This window comes from Lagopus leucura, unplaced genomic scaffold (assembly GCF_019238085.1).
Source record: "Lagopus leucura isolate 7727_CA_CO unplaced genomic scaffold, USGS_WTPT01 Super-Scaffold_100157, whole genome shotgun sequence".
Taxonomy (NCBI): Eukaryota; Metazoa; Chordata; class Aves; order Galliformes; family Phasianidae; genus Lagopus; species Lagopus leucura.
In genome coordinates, this window is record NW_024962334.1 from 36,208,211 (window position 1) to 36,226,641 (window position 18,431).

An 18,431-nucleotide genomic window follows, 5' to 3' on the forward strand; every position below is an offset into this window, starting at 1 on the left:
GCACTGCCTGTGGATCAGGGATGTCTCTCCTTGTTTAAGGCTGTCTTCTCTTTTGATTTTTTTCCAGTCATGGGTCTTGCTGGAAAGAGCTTTCTGATGGCGCAGCTGTGAGTGAAACCAACGCAATATGTTCAGTGTGGAGGACCTCTTGATTTCTCATGGATACAAATTGTCTAAAAATCCCCCTGCTTCCTATGAGAACAGATATGATGGATACCGGCATGAAGCTGCAGGGAACAGATCTGCTCAGAGGACACTGAATGGCTTGGAAGCAGACCCTAGAGCTGCTTACTGCAGGAAGCCTCTGACGAAAACCAACTCGAGCAGCACTGAAAGCAGTCATGGGAGCCAAGGGAGACAAGCAGGTCCTGGTTACCACCATGACCTTCAGGGTTTGTCCACTTTTCATACTTCAGAAGGGGGGTAAGTTTCAGCACCATGCCATGGCTTTGCTTTCTCTTTCTTTTGGTTCTGGCAGATAACTGAGCATGCCTCTAACCCCTGATACCATCTTCCTGTGATCCTTTCCTCTTCCATACCAGTGTGATTATTTCCATGCACTGCAAATTGAGATGAGAGGTAATAGCCTTAAGTTGTGCCCAGGGAGGTTCATGTTGGATATTAGGAGAAAATTTTTCTCAGAAGGAGTCGTGAGATACTGGAATGGACTGCTGAAGGAGTTGATGGAGTCGTGGGCCCTGAAGGTGTTCAATATAAGTAGATGTGGTACTTAGAGACGTGGATTAGTGGGCATAGTGGTGATAGGTTGATGGTTGGACTGGATGATTATAGCACTCTTTTCCAACCTTATAATTCTATGAAATGTCCACCCAAAGAGATGGCACTTCCACTTTGCTGCTGCTTTGAGAATACTGAGGTGAGGGAAAATGCCACTGACTCATGCTGTCTGTCTCAGAAATGCCTTGCTGATGCTCTTAGGAAAGCTCAGTCTAAGTGCGGTAAAACATAAAGGGGCAAAAGCTCTTTTTGTAAAGGAGTAGTTTTAAAAATCCAAACCCAGCTTCTTCTGCCACATGCATGCCCTGGTTGTGGTGGTAGATTCAGCTGTGTGCAGCTCTCAGTGGGTGTTCCTCCACGCACAGAGGACTTTCTTGTTTTCCTGAGGCTGTTCTTATGAAGTAAACATAAGGAGGTGCCTGTGTGTTTCTTTTTAAAGCAACTCAAAGCCAGTGGAAGCTCTTGTCGTCACTCCATAGGACGTGCACTAGCACCGGCATGGCTCTCTCGCTGCGGAGTACGTGCGCACTGGGCTGGGGCAGGCTGGGCAGGAAGAGCTGTGTGTATACAGCAGCCCAGCATTGTTCTGCAGCTGTTTGAGAGCTCCCCGGGAACAAAGGAAGGGGTGAGAGTAGGACTGGGATTCAACCCTGCTGTGACGGCATTTCGTGAGGAAAAGCCCCTTCCTCCTGCAGAACAGGCTTGAAACTGAAAGCAGGACACAGTGCTCCAGCCTTGAGACCCTGTCCTCTTTCAAAGACCTTCAGTGACACGTGGCAAAGGCATGTGTCCCCTGGCTGCTGGGCCTGTCTGCTCTTCCCTTTTTTCTCCCATCCCCTTCATCTCCCTTCCCCTTGCGAGGCCAGTTGCCTGGAGCAGGAGTGGCTCCTGACTGCCAGCTGGAATAGCAGGCAGGGTTGGATGGGAGCACTGTGAGGTGGTGCTAAGGTGGCATGTCCCACAGCAGGGAAGGGCCCAGGTGAAAGCAGCACTTCTGGAGGCAGGAGAGGACATGACCTTACTGGTGGTAAGGAGGATCCTTCACGGTGTGCCTGGAATGAGGGGAACTGGACAGCAATGAAATGAAGAAAGCCATGGCAGAGGCTTACTTGTCTGCCCTGTGTCTGAGATGGGATAGAGGCATCTTCAGGGGCGAGGGGAGGCTAAATGCAAAACTCCTGGCAGATTGAGTGTCCCTTTTGAACCTCTCAGAATGCGAGGTAAGGAATCTCTCAGCCTACAGCATGGTAAATATGGTATCCTGGTTTTAAAAAGCTGCTTTTTCATGTGAAATAGGGATCACGGTCCTGTAAATGACTTTTTGTCACACTTCAACAAAAATAGAAATCTTTTCTTATTGTTAAGCAAACTGCAACTCCCAGTGAACCTTTTGGGAGCTCTTACACGTCACTCACAGCTAGGAGCGAAGAAGAATCTCTGTAGCAGCTGCCCCTTCCTTGCCATCCCTGGATGCACAGCACAGTGCTGGCTCTGCCCAGGAGCAGTCAGTGGGCCAGATTGAATAAAGTTCGCTGCAGTGTTGGTGCTGCAGCACCTGTGCTTTAACTGCCAGGCTGTAGGGTGAGAACCCTCCAGCCCATCTCCCTAGGCTAGACCCTGGCTTTCCCCATTTTTAAAACTCAGGAGAAGAAAAGACACAGCCATACAGACACTGCTCTTGAGAGATGAGCCACTTTGGGGTTGTTTCACTGTTCTGCCAGTATGATGATTTATTACATCTTGTTCTCCACATAGAGGAGCAGGTGCTGGTAGGGCTGTCCCAGTCATCCTTGCTTTGCTGAGCATTAGGAAGGCTACACAGTGAAGGTTTGGAACAGGAGATGAGGCAAAGAAAGGAGGGAAGCTGCCCTTGTGGTAGAGAAGAGAGGATTCATAGAAGGAGAACGGCTGCTTCTTTTCCGAGTGAGGAGATGCATGCTGCTTCGTTATTTGTGTGGGAGGATCTATGTTAGTAGCTAGCAAATTTAGAGCTAAGTAGATAGTATCATTAATGAGGTCACCTGCTGCAAAAATTAGAAGACGGTACTGGTGTTTCAGAGTGGATGAGTGTATGTGAGGATAGGATCCCAAAATAGAACACAAGTTGCCAGTGTCCATAAAAACTCTCTGAAATGTTTCCCCTTTGCTGCCAAATCCTGTCAATAAGTTCCTTACAGCACCTTCCTGTTGGGCACAAAGAACTGCCCCAGTGCCCACATCTCATGGACCCTGAGTACCTGGGTGCCTGATGCCTACCGCTTACGCTCTGGGACAGAAACTCCTATGCTGTTTCTGTACAGCCCTGCAGTTTTGTGATGTCAGCCACGCTCCCTTGCTTCTGGCGAGTCATGCGAGGTCCGCTTGTCCAGCATCGCCCTGGGGCAGCCATGACCCATTGCTCTGAGGGCATCAGCTCAGTGACATGTGGTTGGGCAGCCGGTGCAGGGCAGGCTCACGGCCTCCTCTACTGAGAAGAGCTAGCAATAGTTTTTAAAATGTTTTCTCATTAACCTGATTTTATATAGAATTAATTCCAAGCACTTTCTGACAGCACACGTGGTGCTGCTTGAAGTCTGCTTGAACCAGGACTTTCAGAAAAGAGTTCATAATGTTTTAATTTTCCTACTTGGTCCAATTGGATTCTTCTATATCTCTGGATGCCTGCACATAACCACCTCTAGCACCTAAGGTGGGAGCTGGAGAGAATGCATTATTTACCTAGTGAAAAGATCACGAAAAAGATCAGGTTTAAATGCTCTAAATACCTCTTTTTAAATGTCTTTTCTACACTTGCATGACCAGGAGATAGATTGTTTGTATCATGTCTGGTAGTTCATTATCAGAGTCCGGCTATTAATTGTTTAATCTTAAAAAATACATTTAATCTTTTTAACAGTTTTTATACGTTTAAAAAGTTTTACTAAATGGGGGAACACCCTTTCTGTAACTGGCACTCTCCTCACTTAGGGCCAATTTAATGAAAATCTGCGCTTGAGCTTTGGTTGTCTTTAAAAAAGCAAACTAACCAAAACTGCTCTTTTATTGGTTTCCTAGGAAAGAGTTGAGTAATGTTTCCTTCCCCAGTTCCTGTTTCCTATTAAAGCCTTTGAACAGCCAGCCCATTTCATTTCTGTACTATTAGCTGTGGCCATTGCAAATCTCAGTATTAGTGTCGACCATACTTCCTTCCCCCAGTGTTTTTATACTTGGCTGATAAGTATTTGTTCTCACTTTATATTCAGTGTTTTTGTTCTTTTTTTACATGGTGAATGAACCTTTGCAACAGTAGTGATTCACCACTTCTAGAAATGTAAAGATTTTGAGATGCTTTTTTAGGAGACCTGGTAGCACTGAAGCAGGAACCATTTCAGGGAAGTCTGCTGGCCTGCACTGAGCAGGATGTCAAACCAAATAATTGAAAGGGTCTCTTCTGATCTTAGCGTCTATGACTGTAATTTCTAGGATTTTCCTTAGATCCTCACATGATGATTAATTAAATCACATTGGGTATTTTGTGTTGTTAGCAAATCTGACAGAACAGAAAGAGTAATCTGTCTGTCCCCACCTCACTGCTGCTGGAGCCTGCTTCTCTCCTGGTGTTGTAAGCAGAGATACAAACAGTGCTGTAGTAGCTAGCACTGGGGTCAGGTGAAAGTAAAGATGTGATAATCTCAGAAGAAGACAGCTTTCATTCAGTTGTTTCCACATGCTGAAAGGCACTGAAAAGTTTATTGTTACTGCAAACAACTTTCTAATATAGGAGGTGCCCTGTTGTATCTCATTGATTAATTTAGACATTTATTACTTCCTGGGGTTCTGCAATTGAACGGAATTTTGTGCGTTAAGAGTCAGAATGTTTTGTTCAGATGTTAAGTCTTAATCTAACAGAATTAATGTGAACAAGATATCCCAGCTTTATTTTCAGCTCTTACAGGATAAAGTTAATATATGTAAAAGAAAATTACTGTGGATCTAGACTGAATAATTTTCAGTTGAATTATATAAAGTTTTCACAAACTGCTGTTCAAATAGATTGTTTATAGTGAAAAAAAGAAAAGGAGCCCAATGACACTGTTTTTGTACCTTGGGGTTGACGGAAGAGGGAGAAATTCTTGGGTTCCATCTACATACTTGTCCTATTTATGTCAAAATTGATTTTTCATTCTAGTTGTATGCTGGTGGCAGCTGCATATTGTAATAGCAGTAATCCTGTTGGACACCATAGGTACAAGAATAGCAGAACACAGTTGAAGTAGAAGATGAATTATTTAGAAGAAAAAGTACCAATTTTGTTCAGTAGTAATATACAAAATAGTTTAGTCTGTTCAGAACACATAGAGAAACTGTTTTGTTCTTTTAAGTCTGTGTTCTGAATTTCTAATCTGCGATAAAATGTGTGGTGTCTTTCATATTTCAGTAATGGGTAGCTGGAGATGATCCCTCTTTTATTTCTAAGCAAAAGTTATACTTCTTTTGGGGTGTTTTAGATTTAAATGTTGGTTCCATCATAGTAAGAGCTGTGCTGATACATTGCCACTGTTGTGTCATGTATCATTTCATCCAAAGCCTCTCAAAGGGATTTGTGCCCTCAGAAAGATGAACAAGAATCAACGCAGGAAACGACATGTTTAATTTCAGCTTATCGTGCTTCATACAGGATATATTTTAGGAAGTAGCCCTCTACTTGTTCTCCTTACCCTCTGCATTTTAGCTTTAGAGTCCTGTTAAACTTGCTTGTACCAGTGATCCCCTTGAAGTTTATAGATTTTGATGTAACAGAGTGCAGAAATAAGTTCATCATAATCATTTCTGGCTTTCTGATGCCCATTGAGGGAGCTGTACATGTTTGCAGAGCACATAACTGTGTGCATTTGTTTCTCTTTCTAACAGCTTTGCATTGCTAACAACATGCCAGAAGAGCATCGGTTCCTTTGCTGTTCCTTTGCTCGTGCTAATGGCTGACTTAAATCCTCTCATTAAAATCATAAAGCCTTCTGGTTGCAAGTAGATTACAGAAACCCCATTGGCATAACTCAACATTTGACCTCTTAATGGAATTACCCATAAGGGAAAGAAAGTGCGTCTGTGGAAATTGCCTGTGACGACACTGTGTTTCTTTTTCAGGGTTTATGACAGGCCCCAACTAGCATGGTCTTCCCAGCCCAAGAGTGATAAAGATCTGGCCTACTGGAGAAGGAGAGGGCAGGACTTCAGCGTGCTGCTGGGCTACTCCCAGAAAGGAGGTGCAGAAATGCAGGGTCTGGCCGCGACCCACGGGGCACCCAGGCACCCCAAGGATGCCCAGATGAAAGTGGGGTTGAGCACAGAGTACGTCAGGAGAAGTGGATTGCCCGAGAGCTGTGAGGGGCCTGGAGACTGCAAATGGCAGAACATGAGAACAGAAAGCTGGAACCAGCCAAAAAAGGTAGGAAGGCAAATGTCGGATGGTGACAGAGAGAAACTGCTCCAAGAGCTGTATTCGCTGACTGTGGGAGACGATGTCTTAGGCTCCCACAACAAAGGGAAATCGCAGTCCTTGCCGAGAGTCCTTCTGCAGGAGAGCATGAGGTGTGTGGAAATGCCCTCCGTGACCAACAGCAACAACTCCCTCAGCGTAAGTAAAGCCCCTTCCTATCCTTCACACAGATTGACTGTGGAATCGGCCAAGCACCATGAAACGGGAGGCCATTTCCTTCCCCTGGTGAAGCCCAAGTATGGGAGACCTCTGAAGCCTCCATCCTATGAACTGCAGCGACAGAGCAGAACTGCCGAAACTGGTTTTCAGGACCACTACCAGAAGGATGAACCCATTTCTTATTTAGCCAAAGCAAGTGAGCCGAGGCAAGATGCTTGTGTTCATGATCCTGGTTTGGAGCCCCCGGTCTATGTACCTCCTCCTTCTTACAAATCCCCACCTCACCATACCGTGAGCCCACATCCCCTCAGTGAAGTGCCTAACAATGCCACGTATGCCAGCAGTGATCAGCAGGACACTGCAGAGCGGGCTGTTGCCTGCCAACGACCAGCTGTGAACAGTGTTGAAATGGGAGCCGCTCCTTGCAAAGACAACCATCTTCCTCCTGGGAAGCAAAGCCATTCGAGGCGCCCCGCTGACTTCCTGCGTTCTGTTCAGTATATTCCCTTTGATGATCCTCGGATACGGCACATTAAAATTGCACCACCCGATGGTCTGCAGGGCAACATTAAATACATTGAAAATGCACATAGTCCCAGTTCCAGTACTTTGCAAGAGAGAGATCTTGAAGTACAGTACAACAGTGCCTTTTTGGATGCATCACACTTAGCCGGTTCTGTAAAGGAAGAAAGAACTTCTGACAGCTCCACCCACAGCAGCAGATGGGTGGCACCATCCGTCCGAGATCAGGAAAATTGTGCCTTGCTGGACCAAAGAGACAGTTGTAGCACAGCTAATCACAGCCCCTGTAACAAAGCCAGCACAGAGTACACAAAAGGCAAACTTCTTGTAAGAAACTCACATATGGACAGCACCTGTGAGACCGTTACAAAAGTGAAAAAGTTTGAACCTGGAACTGGGATGCAGAGCAAAAAGAGTTCAAAGAAAAAAATGAATGAAACTATATTTTGTTTGGTCTCTATCCCAGTTAAATCAGAATCAAATCTGCCAGATACAGATAGAAACAACAACATAACCCAGAGCCCTGATAAGAACAGGTTTGATAACAATGGGGCTTTGCAAGAACAAAGTCTCTTAAGTATGTCTTCAACTGACTTGGAGTTACAAGCTCTTACAGGAAGCATGACCAATAAAAATGAGTTACAAAAACAAGAGCTGTGGAGACCAGAAGAGTTCAAACAAATGAATGACCTCAGATTTATTCAGCCTGCAAAACACAGAGAGCTCAAATACTCTGGCTCCTGGCCAGGTGATCAGTACAAAGACCAGCAAACACAGACCAGTTTCTCTGAAGAACCTAAAAACCCACAGATTTTCCATGGTCCAAAGCCTGGGCAACCCAGCAGTAACAAATCACTGTCTCCAAAGCAACTAGGATGTACGGCATCCACAGCTGAGTCAAAACAGACAGGGTCACCTTCTGATGACAGAGGCTGCATACAGGGTGCGTATGGCATGAAGGGGCAGATGTACCTCAGCCAGTCCAGCAACAGCGCATTTTCTAGAGCTGCCACCTCCGTCCCGCAGGCCTCCTCACCCAAGGGCCACCAGAGCCAGCCCCTGCCTGCCCAGGAGCGGGAAGCTGGCATTATTCCCAAGGCTGATGTAGTTAAGGGAGGAGCAGGAGCTCCTTGCAACAGTAAAGAGCTGTTTGGGCAGTTCCTTCTGAAGCCTGTCAGCCGCCGACCATGGGATGCAATAAGTGAGCTAGAAAGTTTTAACAAGGAGCTGCAAGGGCAGGAAGAGAGCATGAGCAGTGAGGAAGACTTGGAAAGTGCAGGAGCTTCTCCACAGCCACATGCCCTTCCACAGAGAAGGTCACCTAGAAATGGGAGCCAAGAACCAAAACGTGGTGGGAAGTTGGAAACAGTTGTGCCAGAGGTGCCCGTATTCAAGTCAGGGAGAGTTAAAAGTAAGTCTGAAAGTTGGAGCACAGGGACAGAGCATGGTGCTGAGATGAGCTGTGTTGGCTCTCAGTTCTCTTCACAGCCAGGAGGGAGCAATGAAGGAGTCAGACCAGCAGATGGAAGTCTGATAACAGAAATGAGGACGGGGGAAGCCAAGAATAGAGCAAACAGCCAGCCAATTCGCACAGGACCTGTCAAGAGATTCTTGTCTAGTAGCCCAAGCAGCTCCTACCATGGTAATCCTTTCAATAATCCTGTCTTACAGGAGATGAGCGAAGACCAAAATTATCTAGACTTTGTTAAACTGAGCAAAGGTGCGGCTCCCCAAAATGATACAAAATTCGAGAGAGGCTCAGTTGTACGCTTGTCCTTAACCAAGAGGAACCAAGGGTGCTCTGAGCCAGATTTGAGGGCAGTGGGACTTGATACAGCCTCAGGCCCTGGTGCTAGCAATTCTGATTACTCTTCAAATGAAAATTCTGTGGAAATCCCTGTGAATGAGTCCTTGCAGGCAAGAGCTGCAAGAATTTTAGGCATAGAAATAGCAGTGGAATCTCTCCTTCCAGATGACCACGTTGGGCCCCAGCCAGGCACCAGGCCTGCAAACAATGCCCATGACTTTGGGTCATCAGCAGAGAGCACTGTAAGTGGCAAAGAAGGAAAAAAAGACAGTTCTTATGAAAGCAGACGTAAGTGTGGGTGGACAGAGAGTGCTCTCTTTGTTGGAGAAAGGGACCAATCATTATACCCTGATGAATGCCAGACCACTCACCAGGAAAGCAGCACTAAAATGTTGGTGGAGGAGCAAGCGTTTGAACAACCTGAGAGGCCCAGCCAAGGTGGAGACCAAAAGTTGGTATCCAAACCAACTGTGTGTCAGCACTCAGAAAAGAGAGTGAGGAGCACCTCAAAAGTGATAGAGACACTACAAGGCAAGCTCACATCTCCACCAAGCCGGACTGCCATGGATCGCTTAGTGCGAATGAAAGAAGTCGACTCTGTGTCCCGGATGAGACGTCTGAGCATTAAAAGTGCAGACTCAGGAGAGGAGGTGGACGAGGAGAAGCTGGCAAAGGTACATGAGGAGAGAGGAAGCAAACTGGCAACTTCAGGGACTGTGTCCAAGCGTGTTGTCTCTCTCAGTGAAAATGGATATTTAGGTGGAATGGACAAGAAGAAAATCGACAGAGATTTTTCCTTAGGTAAGACCCTACTTTGGGAGATCCAAGTGGGTACTGTTTTCTTATGTAACAGGCAATCGCTTTCCTTATGCCCACGTAATGATGCTCAAATAGCAACAGGCCGTAGGTGGTACTACCCCCATCTGGTTGCCACCTCCTTTACTCTCCTTGTGGAAGAGGCAACATGAGAGAGTGATCCTATTTTAGGAAAACTTACTGTAAAAGTAACTTGTGATACTGAAACTCATTCACGCAGGCTGGAGCAGTCCCCGAGGTTTGCTGTCTGTCTAATTGTTTCAGGGAACTGCCAGTTTTAAATAGCTCAGTTCAGAGATAGTCACTCTGGTGCCAGTGTTTAGGAACATGTGGTGATTTAATCATAGCCTCTCCTTGAATACCTAATTTTCCATCTCTAATACTTAAGGAGACACATACTGTATCAGAGTTCAGAAAGAACTAAAAATAAAAATCTGATGTTCTTCTGTGAAGCCTCTGGGAAATGGCTACATTAAGGGGCCTGGAAAATTCTCTCTCTCATGAATATTTTCCAAATCACATGTTGAGCACAACTGTTATCCCCAGGTCAAATGGAACGTTGACTTTTTCAGTGAACACCTTTTTTTTTTGGTGTGTGTGTTCCTCATCTCTCAAGAGCACATAAACTTGGGTAGTCCATATGCACCCCCGAAGTAACGTGAACTGTTCTCTCTCCACAACAGTTTTCATATGGCATTGTATTAAGCAACTGAAAATCAGCTGTTGCCATAGATCTGTGTAAAGGTACAAACCTCCCAGGCTACCTGCCTAGTGCATTAAATGCATTGGAGTGAGCCAGTGCATAGTGTGAAAGTTGTTAAATTAATATCATCTTCTCTCTGTCCTCCTTGCAACAGCCACTACTCTATCTTGAAATTCACACAGGTTATTCATTAAACTCCATCGATGTAAATCTGTTTACAGTTTTCCAGTACAGAGGGACTGAAACTAAATTGAGCATGCTTTATAGTGAATGTATGTATTTATTTCTGAAGGTAAATGTTTATATGAGTTCTCAGCATTGACTTTTCCAGTCTTACAGCCTTTTCCTTTGCATCTTTTTCTGTATCCCACAGCTCTGCATCTCCTTCTGCTCTGAGCCGTATTTCTCTTGAGCAGGTTTTCCAAACAGGCTAATTCAGCTTCCACGTATCCATCAGATCCAGTATGCCCCACATGTATCTCATATGCTTTCCTCTTTTGGGGTTTCTGCTGGAATGAAGAAAATAACTGTTGTAGTGACAAGACTTCAGGGATGTATGAAAACAGATTGTGTTTTATTGGAGCCTTGTACTCAGAATTATTCTGCAGCAAATTAGGCCTAGTTTTATCCTTCTTACTGACAATGCCAGGCTCGTGTTCTGCAATGTGTGCCCACTGCAGTAGTTCCTTTTAACAGCTTTCCCCATATCTGCATCATGGCTGTCCCTTCGCGCTGCACACATCCAGCACTGCAGGGTAACACACATGGTAGAAGCAGTCCCCTCCACTGGCTTCCTCCCATCCAAAGAGATTGACTTGCTGACAGACGCAAGATCTTCATCTTGCCTTAGTGAGGCAGGACTGGAGATTTGTGTTTATAGAAGGGCCTGATGCTTGTTGACTTTGTTAACTCTCACTCCATCTTCCAGACTGTCTCACTGGTACCAGTGAAAGCCAAAATGAGAACTAGTCTTGAAAAAGCACTGATATGCATTCCTTTCAGGGAGTAGATATTTCTAAAATCCATTCTAGTTGGAGTGAGCTAGGGTGATGTTAGTCTTATAATTGCAGACTGGGCCTCCTTTAGAAGCTCAGAGGCCTTAGAAGAAACAGGCTTTCACATGTATAATGTAGCTTGGCAGATGAACAGTCATCTCAGAGTAAGAGCTGATCTTACTATGCAAATAGTGCCATTTGAAGAACATCTCCAATGTTCCCAAATGTACTGGATGTTTTTTTTCTTCTTTGCTGTTTGAAGACTGCTTCCGTGAGGCTACTGATCTGGCCTTGTTTCTGTAAAGAGCATTGCAAATTAGCTTAACCAAATGATGAAGAAATGTTTGTGCATCAGTGCAGGAATTCCAGTATTTGCGCTTCCAGAATTCTGACACTGCTAGGAGTCTTCCTGGCAGTTTGGATCTTTGGGGTCCTTGGTTTAGATGCTGAAGGTCTGAGTAAGCTTTTAGGGAATAATCTGGGCTGTGCAGAAGTCTTGTGGCCTGAGTTTCTCACCCCACTCCTTCAGAGCTTTTCCAACTGGTGGTGAGTTCTCACACCGTGAATGAGTCCAAAAACCGGGCCAGGGATGCCTTGGGAGAACCTAGTTTCTGAAATGTTAATCCATTTTTATTCTCAGATCAGCTTTGTGCAGAGCGGTTTGGAGCTGCTATGTGTTCTTGTATTTTAGATGGAGAAAACATTTGTAATTGCAACTGAAATAGTATCTTCTCACATTGCCAATGCACTAAGCTTAGATGCTGAGCTGTCCTGGAGTGCACCAGCCCTCAAACACTATGTTCCTTTTGAGTTTGTGCATTAATGTGGTGTCTGTCCTTGAAGTTTGGAAATGCCAGTAGAGGCTGAACAGTGATAAGCAGTTCTTACATAGGCGCTGCTGGCACAGACTCCTTTCTTGGCTAGCCTGTCAGTGTGAGGAGAGTGGAATTACAGGTCCCACCCCAGCACCCACTAGGGCCGAAGTTCTTTCTTAGCCAGTCTCTTGATATGCATCTGGATGCTACAGAGGGACACATAGAAGTAAAAATTTCCCTCTGACGATTTTTGTGCTTGTTTGAATGAAGATGTTCACTCATATCAGTGTAAAACTCCTCAGGGTGAACATTTTACTCTCCAGTGTGATATTTATGGGTCTAACTATTTTCATGCTTAACTGTTTAAATGCAAGTGCTATGGGAGTATAGCCTATGGGAGGGACTTTTAAGATTAGCACAGATACCCAAGTTACACAGGCACAGCAAGTAGCATAGGCTGCAATGCTGGATTGTCCAGACCCCTGGGGGATTACAGACTCCTGTGTGGCTGTGCATCCCAAGGTGTCTGGGGTAAGGCAGGCATGTGCAGGGCAGGCAGATCTCAGAAGGCAAAGCCCTTTCATTGCAATCCTCTCCCAGAGTCACAGGGATGTAGGATGAAGGAGAAGTCTTGTGTCTGTTCGCTGCATGGCCGATGTCAGAAATGCAAAGTGAGATCTATCCTGTGACCTAGCAAGAGGTAGGCTTAAAATAAAGATCAAAGTTAGTAAGACAGTCCAGTGCTTTAGAGAATGATGTTCAAACCATGAGCTGCAGTTTTGCTGGCAGAAGTGAGGCAGTTTGACTGCTGTGAGGTGATACGGTGATGCTTTCCATTATGCCACTGCATGAATCTCAAGCTGAGAAAGCACAATCAAATAAAAAGACGCTGAAAACTGAACTGTATCACTGAACCAGCCTTAATCACCCCAGTAGGAAGAGTGCAGCGTTTACGTATTGTTCAGTGTAAGGGGGGCAAATCTTGTGTCTTTCAGTCTGAAAGCATCTGAACACTAGAAACAATCATTTAGCAGTCAGTCAGCTTTCTCCTACCCACACAAGGCTTCCCAATTATATCCCCATGCATTTGATCTGAGTTGTTCCTGAGTTATACTGGTGCAAATGCAGAATTGGGGTCAAGAATGTATTATGTATTTTTAGGGCTGTCAGTCCAGTGTTAGTTTCCCTTTTCTTTATATAAAAATTAGGGGAAAAAAGTCTCATTTCCATGCCTTACTGCATGTACTGGTGTTGAAAAAGTTCCACAATACATTATTCATTGTGTTTTCTTGTCTTTTTCAGACACATATGACCCCACCAAAGTTGAAAAGGTGTGAGCTGAACAGAGAAGAGAATAAAGATGTCTGCTCTACTAAGAATGTTTCACTGATTTTTTTTGCTGGGTGCTTTTTGTTTGTTTTTGTTCTTTGATGCTTGGAAATTGCCTCCATTTGTGGTGTTCATGGTGTACTGATAATGCCTTTACCACTGCCACTAGGAATTAGCTATTCATATCTGAGACTGTTGCGGAGACCGCAGAAAAATCTGACTTCTACATTGGAACCATCTGGCTTTGTAGCATTAAGACTTAATGCCTACAGTTGGCAAAGAGTTTTTATCTGAACAGTATTTCAGTCTTCAGCCGGGATGATGAAATGCATGAAGTGAGGCTTTTGAGCTTTCTCTTTGGTGTAGATGTAAACGTGGGAGATTAGTGAAATGATTTTTAAAAGAATGTGAATTTATAAGCTAAACTTCTAAGTCTCTACAGTCTAAACATTGTTTAACTTAAGGGATTTTTGGCCATACGCAGAAAGTGCTGCTGCACTAAGTGGGGGAAGGAATGCGAGACAATGGTAGCAAAGACTGATTATGAAATTATTTCTGACTTCCAGAGTCTGAATTTACTTGGATTAAATACTTACTTGCCACCTAGAGAGAAGAAAAGCAAAAATCCCAAAGCTTCTAAAAAATGAAGACTTTTGTAATACATTGTACAGAATGTGTAATTATAGTAGCTGGCAACTAGTGTTCCTGACCAATGCAAAGTATACCACTGGCTGTTTTGCACTCAGTATTACCTATTTTTGTTTCGCTGTTTAGAAATTCTTTATATGAAAGAATAGTAGCTGGTTTAAAATAGCCCATTTTAACAAAATAACTATATTTCTTGTTACAGAATACTATCTATTTTTCTACGATGTAAACAATTGCTAACAAGTGGCAAGTATAAAGAAGTATTATTATTATTATTATATTTTAAGAAGACTTATCCCTCTGAGTGAAGGTGACCCAAGAAGATTTCACTTGTATATCTGAATGCACACTCCATATTGCCCCGTATTCAGTAGCGCTCCCTTATTTTCTGAGAAGAGCCATCTGTGTACGTATGTATGTACAACAGGGTTATTTCCATTTCTCGGCACTCAAGCCTTGGATCGTTCTTCTTGGAGCAGCTTTCCGAAACACAGCTGAGAACCATCTGGGCTGGTGTTGCTGCCATAACATTCCAGTGACTGTGCTTACCAAAAAAGTGGGTTTGGATCTCTGTCCCGGTATCTTTGAGCGGCTTGGATGAAATACCTGTTTCTTTCTTTCACTTAACTTCCTTTCACACATCGTGATTTTGGATTAGGCCAGTGTAAGAGAAGAAATAAACCTGGGTTTACTTCTTCCCTGCAGCTAACTGATGGTGCTGGGGAGGAGTTCAGATGTCTTCCTCAAGGCGTTTGAATACGTGTCTGTAAGTGTATGTTATCTGCACACACAAATGCATGAACTGCAAAGTATATAATAAAGCCTATGCATTCTGCTCTTTGATACTGAATTAGCCTGCGTAGAATCTCTGATTTTAAAGCCTTTATGTTCATTTCTGTGATTGTTCTTTTTTTTCTTTTCATAAGTACCTGTTTGCTAACATTCTTCAGATAACTCGTTCATGTACATCACTGGTCTATTTTACCCTCTTCTTTTTTGTTGCCGTTGTTTTGTAGCATAATTTTATTTTCTAAAATCTAATGTCTTTAAATATTTTTTCCTAAGAAGTCTGTAATCTGGAAAGAACGACAGGGAGAAACACTCATCCTGTGTTTTGACAGAACGAATTTCTTGTCTGTAACACACGATTCTGTTACATATGGACTATTTAAAGCTTGTTTGAAAAGAAAATGTGGTGTATAATTTATTTTATTAACTCTTGAGTGTGCTGCCTAGCAATACTTCCTGACAATCTTTTTCTACCACTCTTACTGTATTCACCTTTCTTTTAAAATAATCACCAGTACTCAGCTAGGATGTCTGGGAGCCATTACATGGTTACAAAACATCTTTCAGCCCAGTCTGTCCACAAAGAGCTACTTCCAAAAAAAGAACTGCTTCGACTCTCATCATCCCCCCTAATGGCAGAGTTGAGGGGCCTGGCAATAACTTGAAGATTTTAATTTACCCATGCTTTCTGGAGAACTGTAAGTTGTCACATCACTGCTCCTGCTACCTTCAGTTCGTGGCTGTGTGGAAAAATAGTTTTTTGTGCATTTTTTTTCCTTCAGATGGGAAGGGGTTGATTGATTCTGCAACACATCTGTTTCATCGCTCATGTCAAGTAATTACTTTTCCAACACATGTAAGCATCCGTGACGTAAAAAAAAGAAAACAAAATCAGAAAAGATACGAAGAAGCAATATTGCAAAATTGCTTTTAGTGGACAAGACTATGAGAAATAAAAATGTAGGAAGTTAGTAAGCTTTATTTTGCAGAAATGTGACTGACCGATGGTTGAAAGACTGCAGTTAGTTCTGCTTTAAAACTGGTGTTTTAGTCTAAGTGCCCTGGCTATTTCATACTATTGTGCATACCAGTAAGAATACAGAGTACAGCTTTATGAATTATTGTGGCTTAGTGTTTTTACAGTACCTGTGCCGTAATTAAAATACCAGCTATTTGAATGCGCTGGGAAATACCATAAATTAACATTTTTCCACCACTCGCAAATAGTCAGCAGAAAGCTCCTTCTACACCAGATGTAGTTAAAAAGTAGAAAATGATCACTTTCAGTGCTCAGCAGGAGCATAAACTGTCATGGCAACAGCTATCAGTGGTAACGGCAGCTGCAGGAGCTCAGGGCTGAGTGGATGCAGAAGAGGTTGCCGGGCCTGTTTATAGTGCCTCCTGCAATGCAGCGGTGTGACTGCAGGACTCTGCATTTACATTTATTCTCGGGAGGAAAAGCAGAGCTGGTTCCTCAAAAAGCATGCTGTTGGATATGTATGCAGCTTGTCTTGCTGTCCTACTACTGGAGCTGGGGATGCTGGGGTTGATGGTAGGCTGTCAGAGTGCTTGGTTGGGATGATACTGGTTTCACAAGTGTTCCCAGAAACATGCAAAAAAAATCCCAAAAATAAACCCAACAAACCAGACTCTGGGCTTACATTTTTTAATAACATTTAATGGGGAGACTCCCCTGGAGATGGACAGCTAAACAACCGTCTACTTCCATTTACTCTGCTGAAATCCACAGTGGATGGTCATCTTTCAGGGTTAGCAACAGTAACAGCACTTGGTGGCAGTGCTAAGGTGCCAGCTCCTGTGCCAGCAAGGTAACACAGCAAATCCAAAGGTTGAGGCACTTCTGGCTGAGAAAGACGAGTCACCAGTGAGCTCTGAGTGCTACGCCAGCTTCGCTCACCTATGTTGAGCATGCAAATCACGTCACTGGCTTTACAGTGGGGAAGTGAGAAGTGGGAAGGTGCTCGGGGACTCAGTCCCTGAGGGGAATGGCATTTTTTTGAAGGAGGAAGTGCTCCCTCGTGTGGTTCCCCTGAGCACGAATTAGAACTGAAGGAAGAATCAGAATTCACTCCAGTCCTTGCTAGAGGCATCCTGAACTGGGCAGAAGTTTGTTCCGAAGTGTGTATTTCAGATCCCACTGCCGTCGCAGCTAAATGGGGTGGGATAAGTCGTGCAAAAAAGAGAAATCCCTTTGCATGACTCAAAATCATTGGTAACTGAAAGGCCCGAGTAAGCCTAACCTGTCAGCTAACAAAAACAGCAACAATGACAAAAAAAAAAAAGCTTTCCTTAGGCATAAGATAGACTGTTGTATTCCATACCACAGCTTCTACAGCAAACAACTGCATACTGTTTCGAAGCCACTGTTTACTTCACTCAGCTCCTGATGGAACATGTAAAAATGAAAGGATGTTGGGAGCAAAGATCCTATATACTGAAACAACCAAAACCCTTGAAAAAAGGGGATAGAGTGTGCTTAAATTGGTCGAGTTAATAAAATTAATCTGTCAAGTGTGCACCCTTTGAAAACAACCAGTCCTGTCAAGCTTACTCACATATAAACATTTGAGTTTAGTAAAATATTTCTGTTTAATATAATGAATCAATATTAGTCAATATTCTGTTGCCTTTGGCACATGGACAGCCAGCTGAATGTTAGTTTTGCAGCACTGGACCTCTCCCTCACATTTAAAATGACATTTTCTTCACTGCCCCTTTTCAGAAGAAAAACAAATGATTGGGAGAATAGTAAAAGTGAGAGTCTTGCATTTCAAATGGCAGAAGTTGTTGCAAAGCAGGCATTTTGTCCAAGTCCAAGATCTGTCTGAGGTGAATATACCTGAGAAGTAAATCTTCACTTGACAGAAGCCAACAGCTGAAGTAAGTGAGAAAAAGCTGCAGGGTAACGTGTTAAAAGACTGGAAAGGATTGGTGACTTACTGGCTTTTTGAATGATTTTTGTAAAGCTGTCCTTTTGCAGGACAGTGTTACTTTGGGGAAGGATGAATCACTGTCGTAATTTCATTCCACTGGCTGTAAACCATGATACTGTGGTCCTCATTTACTGGAGTGAGATTTACTGACACGCGTACACCACAGCATTTAAACTTCTGTTCTTCTGCATAGCTTCAATAAAGGATCAAACTGGAGATTTCATGAGATGATGCTTCTATCACTGACTCCATTAGAAATGTTGGGAAATTGTGATTTAGTGCTGCTATTCAAATTTGCATGAAAATTTACACTGCACCTCCCCCCTGGAACTAAACAAAAGCTGTTTACCATCAACTCTATTTTTAAAGGAAAAAATGTTTCCAAGAAAGAAAAAGGGAAATCCTGGTATTAATTGCAAAGCCCCAAACCGCAGTGCTATCTCCCACCCATGCAGAAAAATATGTTTGCAATATGACTTGCAGAGCTGCACAGCAGGGAGAGGGTGAAGGGAACTTAAGTCAGAACTGACCAACACATGGCTGAGATTAGAAATAAAAATGAAATTTCCCAGCCAAGAGAAACCACAATAACATATGGATTATAAATGAAAGAGGAGCTTTCCACCCTCAACAGCAGCACTCTCAGCCTTCTTTCTAGATCTGGACTCACAGAGAAAACA

At 43.6% G+C, this 18,431-nt stretch overlaps 1 protein-coding gene across 1 annotated transcript; it reads left to right on the plus strand.

Annotated features, from left to right (window-relative positions):
• The first annotated feature begins 67 nt into the window (after positions 1–67).
• JCAD (junctional cadherin 5 associated) lies at positions 68–17,967 on the plus strand. Its single transcript, XM_042888109.1, has 3 exons — positions 68–423; positions 5,863–9,503; positions 13,334–17,967. The coding sequence occupies exons 1-3, from the start codon at positions 128–130 to the stop codon at positions 13,366–13,368; spliced, it is 3,972 nt and encodes a 1,323-aa protein (XP_042744043.1). The 5' UTR covers positions 68–127; the 3' UTR covers positions 13,369–17,967.
• The last annotated feature ends 464 nt before the right edge of the window (positions 17,968–18,431 follow it).

Bases quoted from the DNA above. Each gene is read 5' to 3' on its own strand.
- JCAD (XM_042888109.1), top strand. From the start codon at position 128: ATGTTCAGTGTGGAGGACCTCTTGATTTCTCATGGATACAAATTGTCT. The intron at 424-5,862 runs GTAAGTTTCAGC...TTTCTTTTTCAG, and splicing joins TTTCATACTTCAGAAGGGGG to GGTTTATGACAGGCCCCAAC. The intron at 9,504-13,333 runs GTAAGACCCTAC...TGTCTTTTTCAG, and splicing joins CGACAGAGATTTTTCCTTAG to ACACATATGACCCCACCAAA.